The sequence below is a fragment of the Mobula birostris genome, chromosome 5, assembly GCF_030028105.1.
Source record: "Mobula birostris isolate sMobBir1 chromosome 5, sMobBir1.hap1, whole genome shotgun sequence".
In the NCBI taxonomy this organism is placed as follows: Eukaryota; Metazoa; Chordata; class Chondrichthyes; order Myliobatiformes; family Myliobatidae; genus Mobula; species Mobula birostris.
Window position 1 is genome coordinate 134,161,109 of NC_092374.1, and position 24,716 is coordinate 134,185,824.

The 24,716-nt window shown below is 39.8% G+C and overlaps 1 protein-coding gene across 5 annotated transcripts in view; it reads right to left on the bottom strand.

Annotated features, from left to right (window-relative positions):
* ptpn4a (protein tyrosine phosphatase non-receptor type 4a) overlaps positions 1 to 24,716 on the bottom strand; it is a 254,199-nt gene that overhangs the window by 111,110 nt on the left and 118,373 nt on the right. For all 5 annotated transcript variants that reach the window (XM_072258734.1, XM_072258733.1, XM_072258732.1 and 2 more), the window contains 4 exons: positions 8,245 to 8,352; positions 6,329 to 6,371; positions 6,161 to 6,239; positions 2,893 to 2,937 (listed from right to left, as the gene is read on the bottom strand). In XM_072258734.1, coding sequence (XP_072114835.1) covers positions 2,893 to 2,937; positions 6,161 to 6,239; positions 6,329 to 6,371; positions 8,245 to 8,352 — 275 coding nt within the window. The remainder of the gene's footprint in view (positions 1 to 2,892; positions 2,938 to 6,160; positions 6,240 to 6,328; positions 6,372 to 8,244; positions 8,353 to 24,716) is intronic.

Below are 24,716 nucleotides of genomic sequence, written 5' to 3' on the forward strand. Positions count from 1 at the left end.
CTTCAGTTAGGTCCAAATTGATGTAGAACACTAGATTTGGACATGAGATTTTTGCCCATTCTGTAAACATTTCATAATGGAGAAAAGCCAGACAGTTATGATGATTTCTGTGGTTTAAATTTAACACTAAACAATGATAACTTTCTATATAAGCGACAGATACAAAGATCGGTGAAGAGGCTGGTAGTGTTGAGAAAGCAGAAAGATTTGGTCAGATTAAGAGAATGGACAGAAGTGGTAGATGGAAGATAGTGTAGGGAAGTGTATGGTCATGCAATTTGGTAGATAAAGATGTACACTATTTACTAAACAGGAAGCAAATTCAGAAATCAGAGGGGCAAAGGGATTTGGAACTCCTTGTGCCAAATTCCCTAAAGATTAACTTACGGGCTGATTTGGTAGTAAGGAAGGCAAATGTAATGTTAGCATTAATTTTGAGAGGACTAGAATATAAAAGTTGTAATGTTGAGGTTTTATGAGGGCATTGGTCAGATCGGATTTGAAGTACTGTGATCCAATCACAAATAAGAGAAAATCTGCAGATGCTAGAAAACCAAGCAACACACACAAAATGCTGGAGGAACTCAGCTGCCTGGCCTGCTGAATCCCTCCCACGTTTTGTGTGAAGTATTGAGAGCAAGTTTTGGGTGCAATATCTATGAGAGGATATGCTGGCATTGGAGAAGGTCCAGAGAAGATTTATGACAATGATCCCGGAAATGAAAGGGTTAATGTATGAGGAGCATTTGATGGTCCTGGGCCTGTATTTGATAGAGATTAGAAGAACGTGGGGGATCTCACTGAAAGCTACCAAATATTGAAGGACCTAGATAATGTTCCTATAGCAGCAGAGTCCAGGACCAGAGGGCACAGCCTCAGAACAGAAGAACATGCCTTTAAAATAAAGAGGAGGAATCAGTCTAGCTAGAGGATGGTGCCACTGTCAGCTGCTCAGGCTAAGTTGTCTTCTTCTTCTTCATCAAAGGTTTTTGGGGAGATGGAAGAAGAATGGGGTTGAGAGCAGAAAAAAAAAATCAGCTATGAATAAATAACGGAGCAGAAGTCAAGGGGCGAATGGCCTAATTCTGCTCCAATGTCTTTATGGCCTTGTCATCTGATCAAAATATTGAACTAGAAATTTGTTTTTAAATTTTGTTTTTAGTATCTGGTGGTCACATGATTTATCTCGGGCAATTACTTTCATGCTTTCAGACTGAGATAAACAACCTCATACCTCAAAGTTTTAAATAAATGAACTAGCTAGAGGTAAGAAGGGAACTATTGGGTTCAATGTCATTTTCAGCCAAAATCAATTCTACTCTATAGTTTACTCTTTATACATTTATCTACTAAATTGTGCAATAGACTTGACCTCAATACTCCACTTCATTCTTGGAAAACAATCATTCCAACAATTGTCACTAGTTGTCTAAACGTAAGCTACCTTAAACTCAAAGCAGTTCATCTCTTGGTACAAACCTTCCTTTCCTACAGCTGTGAAATTCTCACTGGAAAATTGGACCATATTAGTGAATATATACAGCGAATCATCTGAAACTTCACCTTGAATTGATATTTCTCTGTTCCTGCACATCCACTTTGAATCACTGGTACAGAGCAAATGGATAAAAAATATTTCCACCTCAAGGACTGTGATACTATGGAGGAAATTGTTCGTGCAATCCAAGAGAGATCAAATTAAGAACTTCTTGGTCTTCATCCTTGAGTAATTTGAAGTAGAGTTACTAGAAATTGGAAATAAAAATAAATTGCTGGAAATACAGGTGACAGCCGCTATATTTCACGAGAGTTTGAGAAGATTTGAAATGTCACCAAAGACACTTGCAAATTTCTACAGACAGAATTCTAACGGGCTACATCACCATTTGGTATAGAGGGCCACTGTGCAGGATCGGAAAAAGCTGCAGAATATTGTAAACTCAGCCAGTTCTCCCCTGCATCCAGGACATCTTCAAGGAGCGATGCCTCAAAAAGGCGGCATCCATCATTAAGGACTCCCATTACCCAGGTCATACCCCTTTCTCATTGCTACCATCAGGAAGGAGGTACAGGAGCTTGAAGGCACACACAATGATTCAGGAATAGCCTCTTCCCCTCTACCATCAGATTTCTGAATGGACATTTGACCCATGAACACTTATGTCACTACTTTTTTTTTGCACTACTTATTTAACTTTATATATATATATATATATATATATATATACTGTAATTTATAGTTTTTATTATGTATTACAATGCACTGCTGCTGCATATCAACAAATTTCACAACATATGCTAGTGATATTAAACCTGATTATGATGTAGTATTTCTGGAAGTTAATATTTCAGCTCAAAGAGCCTCCTTTTCAGAAGGACTTTTGACCAGAAATACCATCATCTTTTCCCCACAGTTGCCTCACCTGTGGAATTTCTACACAGCGACAGGTACTTCTGACCATCACCACCGAGTTTTTATTTTAAACTTGACATGTTTCCAAATAGGATATTAGAATTGACCTGCATTGGGAAGCTATGTTTACTACAGCATCAACCATGATAAAGGATCTTTAAAATGTGTAAAATATAGATGATCTGGTAGTACAAGGAATAGGAGAGATCGTGAGTTAATGTATTACAAGTGAATGCCTATGAGAAAATATTTTAAATGGCATTTATTAATAAAGATGTACACTTAGAAAGGTGATTGTAGCCTATAGAGACAGAATTAATGACTAAATTTAAGTAACTGGGATAGAGTTTAAAAATGAATTTTTTTCTTAGCTACAGCCTCAAGATATTTCAGTTGAAAACTCTTTATTATATGCCAGCCCAAGACTTAGAATTGGTTACTGAAATAGCTTTTCCAAAAGTTACAGGAATAATACTCACCTTCCACTAAGAATATCTTGCTTAAGTTGTAGGAAATATTGGTACCTAATGAAAAACAAGTTCATACAATGTTATAAAATAGATAGTGCAAGACATGTTGCCTATGATCAATTATTTACCTATATCCTTGGTATCGTTAGCTATTAGTTAGTTTACCTAGGAACCAGCCTACTGAATCTTCACCATACTCCAATGACAAGTATATACTTTCTTATACAAGGAAAAAACTATATACATACCTCAGATGTGGGGGTCACCAAATCCCTGAACGATTACAACAAAACTTGTACTCTTTCATATGGTTTGTCCTTCCAAACAATTGCTACACCTGCACGTTGATCTTTAGTTGCATCTCCAGATCCCTCTAAGCACGATACGACCCAACTTCTCAGTATTTAACAATTATTACACCTTTCTGCTGTGTGCACTAAAGTGTAAAACCTCGCATGTTTCCATCTGTCCACTCAGTCAGCATGTCTACATCTTCTTGAAGCCTTTCTACATCCTCCACTGTACTCACAATTACAACTAATTTTGCATCAGTAAACTTGGAAATATAACTTTGAGATCCAGAAAGCACCTATTTGTTATATTGTAGTTGTATCAATCTTTAGGAATCATCCTGTTAATTCCAAATCCCTAGTTGCACTCTGAAGAATTGCTTCTTTCCAATAACTTTTTGAAATTCGTACAGCATTTCCACCAGTCTTGCCATCAACCTGGCTGAAGGGGACTATTTTTCCAGATATGGAAACGAAATGGCTTTGGAAAATGTTAATTTTGATCATGCAGGAAACATATATAAATGACTGTACAGAAAGTGTACTACAAAGTTCTTTAGTTTAATTGATCTTCAAAGATAACAGTGCTAGAAACACAAGCTACCAGCACCAGTGCAATATCTTCATTACATTTTGCCTTACCCTTGCTGTTCCTCTCTTTGGTCACCTGGTGGCACAAGCATTAAAACAAAGTATTCTTTACAAGGCCAGATTTGTCTAAGAATTAAATGGTAACAATATCAGCTGCTGACTCAACTGAAAACCAATTGAAAGTATCAATTTACTAACACATATGTATCACAATTTCAGTATTTCTTGTAATTGTACAATCTTGCTTTGGAAGAGAGTCTACTTTACAACCACCATCATAGTTTTGTACTTAGTCTGCAGAATGTCACCATGGTTCACCCTTCAACTGTCAGGCTATTGAATCAGATAACTTCCCTCAACTTCACTTGTCCCATTACTGAACTGATCCCACAACCTATGGACTCACTTTCAAGGGGTCTTCACCTCGCATTCTCGATATTTATTGTTTTTTTGCTTTCTTTTAGTGTTTGTATAATTTGTAGTCTGTTGCACAGTGGTTGTTGTGGTCTTTCAGTGATTCTGTTACGGTTCTTAAAACATTGAGTATGTCTGCAAGAAAATTAATCTCAGGGATATATATAGTGACAAATATAAACTTTGATAATAAATCTACCTTCAACTTTGATGGCACTGATAAAAATCAATGATAAATAAAGAATACCAATATGTAAAAGTTATTAAGATCACTTCAGGTTTTACAAGTATTGGTTGTCAACTTACACTATATTACTAAGTTTTTGATCCCAAGCGTTTTTTTTCTTAAATTGTTTAGATTTGAGATTAAACATGTTTATGAATTTAAATAGTAATAACCCTTGGATTTAAACATCAATGCGCATCTTTCAGATCCAGAATAGTGAATTGTTGCAAAAAGATAAATTACCAGCTTTCTGCATGTTAAATGTGGATTTGAAGCTATCAAGTTCACCGAGATCATCTCTAAAGTTCATATTAAATAACCACTAACAATCCAAAGCTTTGGTGTGGGTACGTATGAATTAATTTATTGCAATAAATTGACATTCTAGTACATATGCATGCTGCAAATAGGAAGTTACAAGGCTTCAAGTTGGATCAGAGAATTCAGTGTTTTTAGTTGTACTATACCCAAGGGCAAAGAGAATATTCCATTTATGAAAATTGCCCATTAACACATTCCAGTCTTTTTCACTCGATTCCCCACCCTGAAATAAAACCTTCAGCAATTATAGATTCAAGATATGCTTTATGGAAATCAGATAAAAACCCACAAACACATAATGCTAGGAAGCTGAACAAAAACAGCCAGTGGGATGAGACTGCATTTGCAGGGGTAAAAAACTGTTTCATTAACTAACGTTAACATTGCTTCAACCTGATATTAATACAAGTTCTCTTTCCAAAGTTGCTACTCAATCCTATCGTTTACAGCGTTCTCTGTCCTACTTTAAGATTGGGCAACTATTTCAGAGTAGTACTAAGATCAGTATTCCACTGCCAAGATTTTAAACTTTATTTTTTGAGTTGCATTACTTCATGGTACAATTAAATCAAGTGCAGAACTTTATTTATTAAATGTTCATTATCACATGGGTTTTTGCTCCTGTATGCAAATTAATTGCCACCCTTGATTAGGTCAAGGTTAAACCAAAGTATTCACCTTAGACTAACTACCCTGAAAAGGCGAAAGCTGACGCTGCTTGCTGGAGGAACTCAGAGGGTGAAGCAGAATCTTTGAAGGCATTAAGGATAGTGGTTGCTTCAGGATGAGAGGTGGCATCAGGACAAAAGACACAGAGGGAAGTCAGGGAGCATACAGAAGTGAGGCAAGAGGCAAGACAGATGCTATCATAACATGTTAGACATCTCCCACTTGGTTCCCACAAGCTGTTGGGCATGACAATTGATTAAAAGTGCGACAGATGAGGATGGAACTAGATGAAGATGTGGGAGAGGGTTGATGGGCAAATAGAGTCAGTGTTTTATTTTTTGGGTGGGGGTGGTAAGAGAGTGTCGAGGCAGATGCTATAGGTAGATGGAAACAGATAACAGTGCTCCCTCTTCATTTTTTGAAAATGTGATTCAAGCTTTCATACTTGAAGATGAATAGAAATGCACTTTTATTGATGCAACCCTCAATTATTTCCATTCAAATGAAAAAATACCATTTTTCCAATGACTGCATGATCAGCCAGTATAAAAGTATCAGCTACTTTAGTATAAAAGGAGAATAATACAGATAAACAGTAGAGGAAAGTGATAGAGCAGCTTATGAGGAATTATTCTGTAAATCAACAGAAATGATAAAAATCAAAAATAAAAGACCTTAATAATTAATTGTGCATAAAACTTTCTTCTAACATCTTTCACCAACCCTCCTACACCCTTCCATGGTTTTAAAAGTGTTCTCAACCCACCTTGTGTATTCTTCTTGTAGCTTATTGAGATCAGTTACGAAAAATTTGACTCTAAAATTCAGGTTGTATGGGGATCCCCCTGCAATAAAAATGATCAGCTTTTTACTTGGGAATTACATGCAAAAGCTGATATTTCAGGCAGTGAAATATATTGAAGTTCAAACTTACTTTTTAGTTGTTTTCTGATGGATTTGTTTGGATCTAGCCATCGCTGGAAAACATTTTAGAGAACAACTTTTAACATTTCCTATCAGATTGAATTACTAAAATGCAACTGCAAAATAAACGACTTTGCACAACACAAAACAAAATTCAATTAAAAGTCAGCATTTTCAAAAGGACAACAGCACAATATATAGGATACTTTTAATGTGAATATTGGGCAATTTTATTTTTAGTTTTGTAACTGCAAGAAATTAAATGAGATGCATGACAGAGTAGCGTAGAAGATAGCTCAATGCTATTACAGCTCAGAGGGATCTGGAGTCTGGAATTCCATTCCAGCATCCTCTGTAAGGAGTCTGTACGTTCTCCCCGTGGAATACATGGATTTTCCCCGGGTGCTCTGGTTTCCTCCCACAGTCCAAAGACACACCGGGTAGATTAACTGGCCATTGTAAATTGTCCCATGATTAAATTAGGGTTAATCAGGGTTGTGGGTTTTCTGGGGCACTGTAGCTCGAAGGGACCTGAATCACTAAATAAATAAAATTAAAATATGTTCCACAAATAGGTAGTTCACCAATGGTATGCATAAAAAGAACCCAGTTCTAGAGCAGAAACACAAATGTTTAACAGCTACCAGCTTTCCTAGTTACTTCTCCCCTTTCCCAACGTGTTTGAAAAAGTGCAAAGGAAAATTGCTTTACGCTATAAAAAAAATTGTTTCCATGTTTCAAAATAAAATTCATGTAGTTGAAGTTTCAACCTTGAAATAATACCAACTGCACATTTGTGCATTTATGAATAGTTTGTCCTGTATTTCAAATTCTTTAGACGTCTGCACCATAGTTTCATATAAAATTAACTTTTTTGCTCACCAGAAATACATCTGCAATTTTCTAGCTACTTGCAAATGAATTAGTTTGCTTTCCCTCTGCTTGAGAACATTATCTTCAAGTTAGCATTTCTTTCAAGAATACATGGGAAATGTAGCATAAGCAAAACATTAGGCCTGACCTGTACACAACAACACTAAAGCTCATGTTGAGCTTCCTTCTAACTTTCTTCATCACATCAGATCTCAACCCATCCCCTACCTCTTCTCAACTATACCTGCACCATTCATTTGTTTTAATCATAGCAGCAAGTTCAACATCATCACTCACTGGGTTAAAAGATGTTTTCAAATATTGTCAACAATCTTACATTAATGATTTCGTCATGCTTTGACCCACAAGTGGGAGCACTTTCTCTGTGTCTATGTCTACGCCATTAAAACGTTGAAAATTCTTTTCCACTGAATACCGTCTGGATGCATCATGGCTTGGGATGGCAACTGCTCTGCATGTGACCAAGAAACTGCAGAATTTTGGACACATATTATTGGTACCAGCCTCCCCTCTATAAGACTCTGTTTATGCTTCTTGCTGCCCAAGAAACCTTAGTAAAGCAGCCAGTATAATCAAAGACCCAACCAGACTCCCTTCTTTCCTTTCCCATTGGGCAAAGGATACAAAAGCACATACTATCAGGCTTAATGACAGCTTTTATCCCTCTGTTATCAGTCTCTTGAATGGTCCTCTTGTACAATAAGATGGACTCTTGACCTCACAACCTACCACATGATCCTGCTCTGCACTTTTTCAGCAGCTTTAGCACTTTATCCTGCATTATCATTGTTTCATCTTATTCAAACCGCAAAGCACTGTAATGATTTCATGTGTATAAGCATTTTGCAAGACAATCTTTTGACAGCATCTTACTACAAATGACAATAAAAAACCAATACCAAATTAATGAAAATCTCCAAGAGGTCACACTTAGCTTTTTCTAAAAAAAAAGGAGCCAACTATCATATGCTCTTAACCTGATGTTGAAAAATCAACAATGCAGATTCTTTCAAGTCAGAAAGGAATACTCACAGGGCTGTCTGTTGTATCATCTGCCACTTGTAAACCAAAGTAATCGCGTTCTGTCAAATCAAGATGCCTGAAGACTAAATCCAACAGAACATGTCCCTGATCGTGTTTCTGGAATACAAAACCATAAACTTAATCACACTACAAATTAATTTGTTACAACTAAATTACAATCCAACTTTACCTTGGGAATGAAACCTACCTCTAATGTTTACGATGCACCATTAAGAAAAAAACAATTTGAAATGATTTACTCACAATGTACAACAGATGCCATGTTGCTGTGCCTTGTTACAATAAACCTACTGTAATTATTTTTCTTGGTAGCAATTAAAGAATTCCTTTAATAAAAAGATCAATTCAAGATTTACAATACTCATTTTTAACGAGTTCATCTACTGAATTGTGCAAATACATTTATCACTACAATTACACTAATACATTCCTGCATTAACGGAGTTTAGCTGGTGACCCAAACACAGTTCTAACCCCCAGTCAAATATGGTAAGTATATTCAAGTATTAAGACATGAAAATCTCAATCTTCTGGCAACATCACACAATTGAATTGGCACATCTTTCCAATGTTACAATTCAAGTAACAGTTTTACTTTGTACTGGATCGTATAATCATTTTCTGAAATAATCTGATGATTCTAAAACCAAATTGATCTCAAATTGATGCATTTTTTAACTCCGAACAGAAGGCCCTCATGTTGAGATTTGCTCCCTTGCCCTGAGGACAGATTTTTTTTATATATATTCAAACAGTAGCTGGATCACACTGCTCAATTCTCACCTTTCTAAGTTAAGGCTGATTTATACTTGTGTGTCAAATGGACGCCGTAACCTACGCAAGTGGCCTACGTGCGTTGTGAGCATTTATACTTGTGCGTTGGTGTGTCTGCGTCACTCTGCAATTTGCGCACGTCACACATGCACACACACCTGCCCGCGCAAGGCTTCATGATCATGGTAGTCTTTCTCGGGGTAAACAAGTTTAAAGGGAGCGTCTTTTTGCGTAAAAGCAAAATGTGTCTTCCATTTCGGAGGTCTGTAAAGCTTTATGGAAAGCATTGCAGCCAGTGTTCCTTCCCTGCACTTCAGTCGCCCAATAGGAAGCTACTGCAGCGTAGGAGGAAATGTGATGAAACCAATCGGACCAATCACAGTTGTTCGGTCTGCAATGCCACGACGCACAGTTACATTTTGGGAGAGGTACGCGTCAGGCTACGGCGTAGGGATACCCGTAGGCTCTGCATAGGGTTCGATTTGACACACAAGTATAAATCAGCCTTTACTCTACTCCACCCAAAGATCCTGAGTAGGCTTCCTGTGAACTATCCCATTTCAGAATCAACTTGCTATCATCTCATTGAGTTCTCTTTGCTCCACCGTGCTCCAGATAAACTTCTGTTCCTATTCACAACCACTCTTCACAATCTCTTCCCCAATCCCAAACTTCATCACAAGTGACATTGTTTAGCTGTCAATCTGACTATTTACATTTCATATTCACAGCCACTCTCACAATCTTTTCCCCGCTCCCAAACTTCATAAGTAATCTTGTTTACCTGTCTATCTAACTACCAACATTTCATGACCACCTTTTTAAGTTCATATCACTTCTTATTATAAGTATTTGTTCCAAGTGTAAACTTCCTCCCCTACAATAATCAAAATCATACCTTCTCATCTATCTTTAATAATAGAGCCGAAATGAAAAGCCTTATCCCCTCCTATTAACTAGCTTTGATTTTTGCACTTCTTCGAAGTGTGGGGCATGGATCTGAGAAGCCTAGCTTTAACCATTTACAGAATCATTAAAGCACAGGAAGCCATTATACTCTCTGCTTGATCTGACAAATGTAAACCGTAAGCCTGCTCAAGCTCAGGTACATCAAGGCAAGATTCAAGATTGTTTAATGTCATTTCCAGTGCACAAGTGTAAAGAATGAAATAATTGTTACTCCAGATCCAATGGAGCTCACCAAAAAAACATAACAAATAATAATAATAAAAGCACAATAAATATAAATACATAAGATAGCTTATATGCATAGATTGATTATATACCCATAAGGATCTAGACTATACACAAGGTGTTTTGTAGTGGTGGAGTTAGTGGATGGAGATGTTGGTCAGCCTTGCTGCTTGCAGAAGTAACTTTTTGAGTTACTGGTGGTCCTGGCGTGGCCTCCTCCTTGATAGGAGTGGGATAAACAGTCCATGATCAGAATAGGTGGAATCATTCATAATGTTACAGGCAAAACAGAGCAAATGTGATCATAAAAAAAGGATAATAAAAACAATTCTGGATAGTGACGGTAGAATCTGAGGCGCATCATGTTTTGGTTAAAGTGAACTGAAAAAAATGTAAGCCCAGTCAGAAAAATAAAGAGTTGAGCTTCGGTGGCAGCATCATACATCAAGCTGCAGGCCGTAACGAGCAGAGAGCAATTTAAGATCCTGGAACAGCAGGAATAATGAGATCCATGCTCATTTCACATTCCAAAAAATGGAAAAATGGTGAAAGTGTGCTTCACTTGCATTGAAGTTTAGATACCAAACTCCAAGATGTGAGAATACAGAAGTTTACATCTTCCATGAGTGTGGATTATATAGGTTAATTTGCATTTTCTGCCATGGGTTGGCGTTGAATAGGATTTGACATTTTATGCTCACCATCAGATCACACAACTCAACATCCGATCACACAAAAAATAGGCAACCGTCATATCACCGAGGGGTTGCATTCCCAAAAAACGTTTCATATCACAATTTTTCCATAATGTGAAACTCTAATTCCCATCAAATCCCACGTTGTATGTGGAATACATTTGTAGGAGATGCTTTTCTCTCGATACTAACGATAGCACTACAGCTACTAGTTCACAGCAGAAGCACACTTGAGATTTGCCGTGAAAATTTCGAAAGCAAATCTTGAGTGGTCAGCAGTTGCCTTTGGAGGTCCAAGTGATGCTGTAATCAGAATCAAGGGATGAATGCGAGAGAGCGAGAGAGATAAAGACAGAAAGGGATAGATCGAGTGAGGTAAGGGAAACAAATGGTTGTGATAGGTGAAAGCCTCATGTCTCTGCCTACCAACTCCAGTCTTCAGTCTGAATGGAGAAACACACTTTAAATAGTGACATACAGCTTAATGATACAATTCACAACAAATAATCAGGAAACCTCCTGGGGAAGTACTGATGGACAAAATTAACATATCAGCACCACTTCATCAGTGCAGGCAACAAGAAATGCAGATTTTAAAACGTAGGCAAAACATGTTTGTTTTACATTTTGCATTAATTTAAATTTCCTGTCTGACATAATTCCATTACAACGAATTTTATTCTGTATCGTGGATTTCTGGGAAGTGATTTGTGAATTCTGTGTGGGTAAATTTCCATATGCTGAATGGTCATAACATGGGGGTTGCCTGTACAGACAATATCATTTCAATAAAGCACCAAAGGCACTGAGACATTACCACTCAATAACAGCACACAAAGTCCGTATCAAAAATTATCTGTTGTAAGCCAAGCATGACCACATCCCAAGAGACTGTAATTAGAATCAACTATTCAGAAATCCCATATATGCTACCATGTACACATCACAAGTTCAGTCTTCAGGGAAAGGAAGTGGAAAACTAATTCATAAACCTTCCACCTCCTTCGCCAAGTGGTTTACCAAGTAAACACAAGGAAATCTGCAGATGTTGGAAATTCAAGCAACACACACAAAAAAAGTGCTGGTGGACGCAGCAGGCCAAACAGCATCTACAGGAAGAGGTACAATCGACGTTTCAGGCCAAGACCCTTCGTCAGGAGCCCGAAACGTCGACTGTACCTCTTCCTGTAGATGCTGCCTGGCCTGATGTGTTCACCAGCATTTTTTAGTGTGCGTTGGTTTACCAAGTAAACTGTTTCAGCACTAAAGTTGTACATGCACAGATAATACTTAAGAGGGATTTTTTAACATTGTTTTTAATAAATAACACCAATAAGCCTTTTGAGTTGTTGCAGTGAAAAGTCCAAATTATGGTGAATGCACAAAAGGAAATGGATTGTTATAAGACAATGCATTGGTTACAGACAGTAGTAGTCAAAGCAAGGTCTTGTACAGAGAGGTTCAAATCTATAAGATGGTAAGACCACAAGATATAGGAGCAGAATTAGGCTATTTGGCCAAATAAGTCTGCTCTGCTATTTCATCATGGCTGATCCAATTTTTCTCTCAGCCCCCATCTCCTGTCTTGCCCCATATCCCTTCAAGCTCTAACCAGTCAAGAAACTATCAACCTCTGCCTTAAATATACATAAAGGCTTGACCTCCACAGTTGCCTGTGGCAAATAATGGACTGTTATATCCATACAACACACATCAAAGTTGCTGGTGAATGCAGCAGGCCAGGAAGCATCTCTAGGAAGAGGCACAGTCGACGTTTCAGGCCGAGACCCTTTGTCAGGACTAACTGAAAGAAGAGCTAGTGAGAAATTTGAAAGTGGGAGGGGGAGGGGGAGATCCAAAATGATAGAAAAAGACAGGAGGGGGAGGGATGGAGCCAAGAGCTGGACAGTTGATTGGCAAAAGGGATATGAGAGGATCATGGGACAGGAGGCCCAGGGAGAAAGAAAAAGGGGAGGGGGGGAAAACCCAGAGGATGGGCAAGGGGTATAGTGAGAGAGACAGAGGGAGAAAAAGGAGAGTGAGAGAAAGAATGTGTGTATATAAATAACGGATGGGGTACGAGGGGGAGGTGGGGCATAAGTGGAAGTTTGAGAAGTCAATGTTCATGCCATCAGGTTGGAGGCTAACCAGACGGAATATAAGGTGCTGTTCCTCCAACCTGAGTGTGGCTTCATCTTTACAGTAGAGGAGGCCGTGGATAGACATATCAGAATGGGAATGGGATGTGGAATTAACATGTGGCCACTGGGAGATCCTGCTTTCTCTGGCGGACAGAGCGGAGGTGTTCAGCGAAACAGTCTCCCAGTCTGCGTTGGGTCTCACCTCAAGGTGTGATCTCGTCAGAGCCTTCTAAAGCCTCAGCATCACACCCCTGCTGTCTTGAAATGAATGCTAACATTGCATTTGCCTTCTTCACCACTGACTCTATCAGCAAGTTAACCTTTAGGGTGTTCTGTACAAGGACTTCCAAATCCCTTTGTATCTCAGATTTTGGATTTTCTCCCCATTTAGAAAATAGTCTGCACATTTATTTCTACTACCAAAATGCACGACCATGCATTTTCCAATATTGTACTTCATTTGCCACTCTCTTGCCCATTCCCCTAATGGGTCTAAGTCCTTCTGCAGCCTACCTGTTTCCTCCACATACCTGCCCCTCCGCCAATCTGCGTATCATCTGCAAACTTGGCAACAAAGCTACCTATCCCATCATCAATCATTGATATACAGCATAAAAAGAAGCGGTCCCAACACCAACCCCAGCAGAACATCACTAGTCACTAGCAGCCACCCAGAAAAGGATTCTTTTATTCCCACTGCCTCCTACCAATTAGCCAATGCTCCAACTATGCCAGTAACTTTCCTGTAATACCATGGGCTCTTAACTTGATGAGCAGCCTCATGTGTGGCACCTTGTCAAAGGCCTTCTGAAAGTCCAAATATACGACATTCACTACATCACCTTTATCTATCCTAATTGGAATCTCCTCAAAAAAATTTCAACAGGTTCGTCAGGCAAGATTTTCCCTTAAGGAAACCATGCTGACTTTGTCCCATCCTGTCCTGTGTCACCAATTACTCCATAACCTCATCCTTAACAATTAACTCCAACATCTTCTCAATCACAGAGGTTAGTCAGGCTAACTGGTCTACAATTTCCTTTCTGTTGTCTTCCTCCTTTCTTAAAGAGTGGAATGACATTTGCAATTTTCCAGTCCTCTGGCACCATGCCAGAGTCCAACGATGTTTGAGAGATCATTACTAATGCCTCCACAATTTCTGCCGCTACCTCTTTCAGAACCCTAGGGTGCAGTTCGTTTGGTCTGGGTGACTAATGTACCCTTAGGTCTTTCAGCTTTTTGAGCACCTTCTCCCTTGTTATAGTACCTGAACTCACTTCACTTCCTTCACATCCTTCAATACCTGGCACACTGCAAGTATCTTCCACACTGAAGACTGATACAAAATACTCATTTAGTTCAACTGCCATCTCCTTGTCCCCCCAGTATCATTTCTCCAGCCTCATTTTCTAGCGGTCCTATATCCACTCTCATCTTTTTTCTTTAACTTGGAAAAAAGCTTTTACTATCCACTTTGATATTGTTTACTAGCTTGTTTTCATATGTCATCTTTTCCCTCCCAATGATTCTTTTAGTTGCTCTCTCTAGGGTTTTAAAAGCTTCCCAACTCTCTATCTTCCCACTAATTTTTGCTTTGTTGTATGCCCTCTCTTTTGCTTTTACATCAGTTTTGACTTAGCCTAGTATTTCTTTGTTTTTGGAATACATCTATCCTGCACCTTCCTCATTTTTTTCCCCAGAAACTCACACCATTGCTGCTCTGCTCTCCAATTTATTTTGGATAACTCCTCTCTCATACCACTGTAATTTCCTTTACTCCACTGAAACATTGCTATGTCAGACTTTACATTCTCCCTATCAAATTTCAAGTTGAACTCAATTATTTTGTGATCACTGACTCTTAAGGGTTCTTTTACCTTAAGCTCCCTACTCACTTCCAGTTCATTACATAACACCTAGTCCAGGATAGCCGATCCTCTAGCAGGCTCAATGACAAACTGCTCAAAAAAGCCATCTCACAGGCATTCAACAAACTCACCCTTGAGCTCCATTTCCAATCCAATTTTCCCCAATTGACCTGCATGTCGAAATCTCCCATGACTATCATAACATTGCCCTTTTGACACGCCTTTCTTATTTCCTGTTGTAATCTGTGATTCACATCCCAGCTACTGTTGGGAGTCCTGTATATAACTGCCATCAGGGTCCCTTTACCTTTGCAGTTTCTTAACTCAACCCATAAGGATTGAATATCTTCCAATCTTATGTCACATCTTTCTACTGATTCTTTACCAGCAGAACCAAGCCATCCTCTCTGCCTACCTTCCTATCCCTCTGATACAATACGTAACCTTGGACATTCAGCTCCCAATTACAACCATCCTTCAGCCACGATTCAGTGATGGCCACAACATCGTAACTGATAATCTGTAATAGTGCAACAAGATCATCCACCTTATTTCTTATACTCTGCGCAGTGAGATACAGCACTTTGAATAATGCATTTGCTACCCTTTTTGATTCTGCATCCCTAATACACTGAAACTCACCTTGCTGGCTGCAATTAAGTTCTATCATCTGCCTGTCCTTCCTGACAGTCTGACCGCATGCTTTTTTACCATCCATCCTATCCTGAGTAAAAACCTTCACTCTGGTTCCCACCCCGCTGTCAAATTAGTTTAAACCCTCCCCAACAGCTCTAACAAACCTGCCCGCGAGAATATTGGTTTCCCTTGGGTCCAGGTGCAATCCGTCACTTTTGAACAGGTCATACCTCCCCCAGAGATCTATTACCATATAGATTGAAGAATATAACCCATTGGACAGTCTTATAACTTTAGCAGCGAGGGTCACAAGGAGGAATTCAGTAATGTGGTCCTTCTGCTATTAGCTAAAAATAAGCATGTTTAGGGAAACTGAAACCTTATTTTGATGAGAATAATCAAGGAAGCTTTGAAGATTGAGCACTTTGCACCTTCATCAAATGATACCATCATGCAATTATGTACCATGAGGGAGATAATTACACCATGCATTCATGACTTGGTTAATGATTGACTTGTTAATATTGAATATGGCCCTGAGCACAAATAGTGACAATTCTAGTACAGGTCGACATCTTGCGATGAAACCCTGGTGGATTCACAACAGGATTATTTTAGGACTTTTTCCCTTCACATCCCAGCATCCTCATACAATCAGTGGCGACTTTATTAGGTACACCTGTAAATCTGCTCATTTATATAAATATCTAATCAGCCAATCATGTGGCAGCAACTCAATCCATAAAAGCATGCAGACATGGTTAAGAGGTTCAGTTGCTGTTCAGACTAAACATCAGCATAGAGAAGAAATGTCATCTGAGAGAATTTGACTGTGGAGTGATTGTGAAGCCGAATGGGATGGTTTGAGTATCTCAAACCGCTGATCTCCTGGGATTTTCGAAAAAACAAAAAACTTCCAGTGAGAAGTAGTTCTGTGGTGGCAACACCTTCTTGATGAGAGAGCTCAGAGGAGAATGGCCAGACTGGTTCAAGTTGACAGGAAGGTGACAGTTAATCAAATAACTACACGTTACAACAGTATGAGCAGAACAGCATCTTTGAACACAAAAACTTGAACCTTGAAGTGGATGGGCAACAGCAGCAGAAGACCATATCGAGTTCCACTCCTGTACTAATAATGTGGCCACTGAATGTTGTGGTATATACAATCATGAAAGACATAGATAAGGTGAAAAGTCAAAGTCTTTTCCGCAGGGTAGGGCGCCCTAAAGCAGAAGGCATAGGTTTAAAGTGAGAGCAACAAGATTTAAAAGGAACCTAAGGGATAACAGGTTCACAGTGAGGGTGGTGGGTACATGGAATGAACTGCCAGAGGAAGTAGTAGAGCTACAAATACAGTTATGACCTTCAAAAGGGATTTGGACAGTGACATAGATAGGAAAGGATTAGAGGGATTTGGGCCAAATGCAGACAAATGGGACCAACTGAATTAACCAATCGAATACTGAAAGGCCTAGACAGAATGGAGGTAGAATGAATGTTTCCTATAGTGGAGGAGTCCAGGACCAGAGCTTACAGCCTCCGAATAGACAGACATTCCTTTAGAATAGAGAGGAGGATGATTTTTTTTTAGCCAGGTGGCAGATCTGTGGAATTCATTGCCACAGACAGCTGTGGAGGCCAGGTCATTTGGGTATATTTCAAGTCAGGGGTCCCCAACCTTTTTTGCACCCCGGACCAGTTTAACATTGACAATATTCTTGCAGACCGGCCAAAGTGGGGGGGGGGGGGGGGGGGTGTTAATCATGACTGGAATATAGGTGATAAGTCAACTATAAGTCACTTATAAGTAGCTAATACACTCAATTTCGTTTCTAAAAGGGTTTATCTAACGAATTTAATATTAAACACAGCGCATATTTTCTTTGCATGAATATAGTGATAAGTCAATTATAAGTCACTTATAAATCAATAGCATCATAACATTTTAAGTAACGTTTGGATATTAAGCACACAACGCTTGCTTCTGTCCCACTTGCTCACGTTTTTGTCAACGGGTTTGTCTTTAAGTGCAGGGTGCTTGGACTCAAGGTGCCAAAGCAGTTTTGAGGGCTTCATTGCCTCATTAGACAGCTTGTCTCCACATATCACACACAGGGGGCTTGGAGTGTGCAAGTCACCGGTCGCAATAAAGCCATATTTTATGTACGACTCGTCGTATTTTCTGTTGAAGGAAGGTTGCCTTTTTTTGCAGTCTCGACCTCAGCTGTCTCTGCGTTATCATCATCGTTAGGCCTTTCATGTCCCCTACCACCTCTTCCAAAGAAACTCTCAAGCGATGTTTGTTTTTTTACTCAGAGTAGTTGTAGGTTAATGACCGACTGATGACCTCGCGTGGGTTCAAGTTCAACAGCAGGAATGACAGGGAATGAGGAAAGGTGCAACTGACTAATATTGTTTCATATCGCCAAATCATATTGTTTCCTCACGGCCCAGCAGCACATGCTTTGCAGCCTGGTACCGGTCCGCGGCCTGGTGGTTGGGGACCACTGTTTAAAGTGAAGGTTGATAAGGTTCTTGATAAGTCTAAGAGAGTCAGAAGACAGGAGAATAGGGTTAAGAGGGATAATAAATCAGGCATGATGGAATGGTGGAGAAGCCTCAATGGGCAGAATAGCTTAATACTGCTCCTATGTCTTATGGTCCTCTCATCATTAGGGGAAGAATTCCCAACTCCAACAACTGGGATATGCTGAATGACATGGCAGTGCATTATAACTAAAAGATTTAGTTACAGGCAGTGTTAACATTGCATTTAAGCCAAGGAAGGCAGCCAACAAATTTATGGTTCTGATGCTGACTGTAATATTGCTTTTTTAAAGGACAGCTGCTGTTAAATGTTGACAGAATCTTGTTCTCAAATCAGTGCCCTTTGAGTGCCCACACATATACTGACATGGATAGCCCTGAGTGTTTATCATTTGTCCATTTTAAATTGGTAGTATCTGTGAGGAGAAACATTTTAGTATTTTAGATTGCATCAGAGGTGATGAAAGGTTAGTTTATAACATTAACATTGTCCACATCTGCTCAGTTCAGCATATTAACATTTATTTACACATCAGAAGATTTTATTTTTATTTCAGACTTTCAAAGGCAAGTATTTTGCTGTGTCAAATTCCACTTTCGCGATTTATTATAACTGCATAATGCAATACATTGATGGTTGGTTTAGAATATTCGTGTTAAAGGTCTACCTGACATGTCTGAAGCCATCCTGAGTGGAGATAACTGAGTAATCACACACAATCAAGTCTGGTGACCACACTTCTATAACTGACAAGACAGACTTAAACATAAACAAGAGAAAATTTGCAGATGCTGGAAATCCAAGTCACACACACAAAAATGCTGGAAGAACTCAGCAGGCCAGGCAGCATATATGGGGAAAAAAGCAGTTGACATTTCGGCCCAAGACCCTTCAGCAGGACTTAAACCACCTATCTTTATTTAACCTTTATTTACCCATCTTTCATTTCCTTTGGCCAACTTTTCATTTCATTGAAAAGTTACTTTCTGTTTCTTCCATTCTTGAATCAGATGCCTGAGTAAATTAATTGTTTGCCTTGAGTAACATTTGTACAATTCTTCATGTACAGCTTAGTGTTCACAATTCATAGCTGATCCATAAAACACTCAATAATAAGCTTTCGCGGAACTCAGAAGGGACGAAAGCCTAAAGGAACAGGTGGTCAATACAACATGGAAAGGGGTATTTTTAAAGACCTCATTTGAATGTTAATGTCTTTGAGAAACCCATTTGGCAGAGTTCAAGAAGGTTATCCAAAAGTTGCAAATAGACCACTTGCTGGAAATTCAAACATGGCAAAAAACTACTTAAGACCATAAGATATAGGAGCAGAATTAGGCCATTTGGCCCATCGAGTCTGCTCTGCCATTTCATCATGGCTGATCTAACTTTTCTCTCAGCCCCAATCTCTTGCCTTCTCCTCATATCCCTTCATGCCCTGACCAATCAAGAATCTATCAGCCTGAAATATACATAAAGACTTTGCCTCCACAGCTGTCTGCGGCAAAGAACTCCACAGATTCACCACTTTCGAGCTAAAGAAATTCCTCATCTCCATTCAAAAAGAACGCCCCTCTATTCTGACAGCGTGTCCTCTGGTCTTAGACTTTCCCATCATAGGAAACATCCTCTCCACAACCACTATCAAGCCCTTTCACCATTCAATAGGTTTCAATGAGGTCACTCCACATTCCCCTGAATTCCAGTGAATACAGGCTGGGAACCATCAAACGCTCTTCATATGACAAGCCATTCAATCCAGGAATCATTTTCATGAATCTCCTTTGAACCTTTTCCAGTTTCAACACACCCCTTCTAAGATAAGGGGACCAAAACCACTCAAGATTCCAAGTGAGGCCTCACCAGTGCTTTATAAAGTCTCAACATTACATCCTTGCTCTTATTCTAGTCCTCCTGAAAGAAATGCTAACATCACATTAGCCTTCCTCGCCACAGACTCAACCTGCAAATTAACTTTTAGAAAAGGAATCCTGCACAAGAACTCCCAAGTCCCCTTGCACCTCTGAAATTTGTATTTTCTATTTAGAAAATAGTCAACCCTTTCATTTCTTCTACCAAAGTGCATGATTTTACACTTTCTAACTCTGTATTCCATCTGCCACTTCTTTGCTCATTTTCAAGTCCTTCTGTAGCCTCTCTACTTCCTCAAAACTACCTGACCCCTCGCCCTATGTTAGTATTGCCTGCAAACTTTGCAACAAAGCCATCAATTCCACCATCCTAATTATTAATATATTGTGAAAAATAATCTGTCCCAACTCAGACCTATTTCCCAAGAACCTGCTTTCTAGTAATGACAACTTCACACATTTCATCACCTGACATCTGGAACTTCCACCATACTGCTAGTGTCTTCCAGAGTGAAGACTGATGCATAATATTTTAATGCCCTTGCTAATCAAAGAACCTATCAACCTCTACTTTAAAAATACCCATGGTAATGAATTCCACAGATTCACTACCTTCTGGCTAAACAAATTTCCCTGTTTGTAAACAACATTGTTCTGCTCTGAGGCTGTGCCCTATAGTCCTAGACTCTCCCACTAATGGAAACATCCTTCCACTTCCACACTTTTTAGGTCTTTCAACTGATGATGTCTTCTACCTCATTTGGAAAGAGAAGGGTGAGGAAGATGCTCAGGGTCTCAAGAAATACCACAATTATCGTCATCTTCACAGAAAATTTCAGTTGTGGTAGCTGGAGTACTCTGTTATCTAACATATGGAAGTTCATTACAAAGTTCCTTCAACTTCCCTTTCTAACTGGCTGAGAAGTTACACCTGGAATTTCATTGCAAATTCCACTTAAAGGATGTGGTTATTACCACATCCATAATCCAAGCTTAAAAGCTAAAATGCACAACCACCATACACGTACTTTTTCTACCTCATAAACATACTCAATGTTATTAATCAGGAGGAGCTAGGTAAGATCATAATCAAATGCTGTCACGTACCTGACTCGTTTTACAGCTTTAACACAAATACATGTAAAGCGTGATCGAATTTAATGGTCCATAACATACTCAATCCCAGAACTGACTGGGATCAGGCAGCAATCTACCGGAGGAACACAGCACATCAAACAGCATCTGTTGGATGAAATGTATTGCTGACACTTTGGATTGAAAGCCTGCACCAGCACTGAATGGGGTCAGGGTTGTATGATTGCTTCAACTGTCTTCCCAATCTTTCCTGCTCCAGTATTATGGCTCAACGCCAACAAACATTCAGCTAGAGTGGCACTCACCTGCAGAAAAGCTGCAAACATTTGATATGTGGTACTCAACCCCAGTCAGGAAACTACATAGATGAAAATTTGGGCAAGGAACAGGAACCAGACTCAGAGCTAAATCATCTCCACTAAAATATACACAGTTTTAAACATTCAGAAGGCAAAATGTCCTCTACCAACCATTGTGTCAATCAAATTCATTGTCCATTCCATGAAAAACTGATTGGTTTTCAATTTCAGAAGCTAACAAAGTCAGATGTCAATGACAAACAGAAATCAACCTTGCAATTACAGCCGAATGCAAATTTTTTCCTCAAGACAACCAGCACTCAGGTGCAGTCTCACCAATATCTTGCTGTAGCTCAACTATATTATTACTTCATTCCTTTTCAAGACTAATATTCCTTTAGCTTTCCTAATAACTTTTTACACCTACTTAAATAGTCTGCATTTCACTAATCTAGATACTTCAGCATGTTACATGTCAACTGCCAAATACTTATCAATTTGCTTATTTCACTATATTCCTTTACATAATTTTCTCCTTATAACCTACTTTTTGATCTGCTCCTTTTGTTTAAGTCATTAAACAATGACCATGGATGAACCCTAACCATGGACTTTTTACTCTCCTCCCATCCGGTAGGCGCTACAGGAGCCTCCGCTCCCGCACCAGCGGACACAGGAAGAGCTTCTTCCCTGAGGTTGTGACACTGCTGAACCTCTCATCACAGCACTAAGCAGTATTGCATCCATAGTGTACCGTCTCAGTACTTTTATATTTGTGTGCTGTAGCACTTTTTTTATTCACAGTTATTTTGTAAATAACACTATTCTTTGCATTTCTAGTCATATGCTAAATGCATTTCATTGGCTTTGTATCTGTACTCAGCACAATGACAATGAAGTTGAATCTGATTTAATCTAATCTAAAGGGATGTCAGACTGAACCAGCATTTCCCTTTGAGAAAGTGATGATGAGCTGCCCTCTTCAACCACTGCAGTCCTTGAGACATGAATGGAACGAAAGCTTTTGCACATTATAATCTTGGTCATTAATAAAAAATTGCAAATCGTAAAACGCACAGCACTGACCCTTGTGTAATTCCACTGTTTACAACTTGCAAACTTTATATTTATCCTAGCTTTCTCTTGGACAATCCTTTGCAAATGCCAATATGTATTATTCTTAATAGCATGGTCTATTGCATACTGCAGTTCAAGTAATTCCCATAGCACAGTTTGGGCTACAAGAGACTCAACCATGCCAGGACTCAAAAAACTGAATTACAGGTTAGTCATCTGTGATTCCGAGATATTACCCAATAAACCTCAGACCAACCCATCACTACTGATGAAATCTCAGTTACCAGTAGTCACACTGTTGCCTTCTACAGCAGGGCAATTCAAAGGCCTATCTAGATACTTACATCTTGAAAAAAAACACCTGCCTCCACCATGCTCCCAGACAATGCATTCTGCTGGGATGAGAGCATTTTTAAAATGTAAGCCTTAATGGCCAAGCCGAAAATATTTGAATCAAATAGGCTACGTGGAGAAAGCTAACTTTCATTACATGAACTTTCATTACAATCACTGACGAACTAAAGGGATTAGCTAACAATTCAAGCATTTCATTTAATTCCATTTCAAGATTGTTTAATGTCATTTCCAGTACACAGTGTAAAGGAAAACGAAATAATTGCTACTTTTGATTCAATGCAGCATAAAGAAAAACCACAATATGATAAAGAACACAATAGGGCCACTGGTGGCGCAACGACATCGGCACCTGACCCGGGAGCGGAGGTTTCCGGGTTCAAAACTAGTCAGGTCCGCCCCCAAGTATGCTTTCCACCCGTGCCGGGTTGAGTGTTGAGATCGGAACTCGACCTCGTAAAATAAAGGGGAAAATACAGCGAAAAATGTCTGTGCGAGGAGTGGCGCGCCACAGTCTCTCTCTCACTCCGTGCCTTGGAAAAGAAAGAGACATCATCACGGATGTACACATGGAAACGCAGGCGCACAGACTTGCACGCACCCAGGCACACGCCAAAAAAAAGATAAAGAACACAATAATAACACAATAAATACAAATACGTAAGATAGCTTATACACAGTTTGTACATAAAATGACATTAGGCACAGGTGTGTCTGTACGTAAGGTGACTAACAGGATACGATAAAATAGTGGTGGATGAGGGTGTGGTGTGGTGTGTTTGTGGGTGGAAGTGTTGATCAGCCTTACTGCTTGGGTAAATGCAAACAGGAATTCTGCAGACGCTGGAAATTCAAGCAACACACATCAAAGTTGCTGGTGAACGCAGCAGGCCAGGCAGCATCTGTAGGAAGAGGTGCAGTCGACGCTTCAGGCCGAGACCCTTCGTCAGGACTAACTGAAGGAAGAGTGAGTAAGGGATTTGAAAGTTGGAGGCTTTTTAAGGGAGGAAGTGTAAGGGCATGTGTAGCACTTGTTCCGCTTACACGGATAAGTGCCAGGAGGGAGATCAGTGGGGAGGGATGGGGGGGGACGAATGGACAAGGGAGTTGCGTAGGGAGCGATCCCTGCGGAATGCCACCATTCAGGGCCCCAAACAGTCCTTCCAGGTGAGGCAACACTTCACCTGTGAGTCGACTGGGGTGATATACTGCGTCCGGTGCTCCCGATGTGGCCTTTTATATATTGGCGAGACCCGACGCAGACTGGGAGACCGCTTTGCTGAACATCCACGCTCTGTCCGCCAGAGAAAGCAGGATCTCCCAGTGGTCACACATTTTAATTCCACATCCCATTCCCATTCTGACATGTCTATCCACGGTCTCCTCTACTGTAAAGATGAAGCCACACTCAGGCTGGAGGAACAACACCTTATATTCCGTCTGGGTAGCCTCCAACCTGATGGTATGAACATCGACTTCTCTAACTTCCGCTAACGCCCCACCTCCCCCTCGTACCCCATCTGTTACATATTTTTATCCATACATTCTTTCTCTCACTCTCCTTTTTCTCCCTCTGTCCCTCTAAATATACCTCTTGCCCATCCTCTGGGTCCCCCCCCCACCTCCTTGTCTTTCTTCCCAGACCTCCTGTCCCATGATCCTCTCGTATCCCCTTTTGCCAATCACCTGTCCAGCTCTTGGCTCCATCCCTCCCCCTCCTGTCTTCTCCTATCATTTTGGATCTCCCCCTCCCCCTCCCACTTTCAAATCCCTTACTCACTCTTCCTTCAGTTAGTCCTGACGAAGGGTCTCGGCCTGAAACGTCGACTGCGCCTCTTCCTACAGATGCTGCCTGGCCTGCTGCGTTCACCAGCAACTTTGATGTGTGTTGCTTGGGTAAATAAC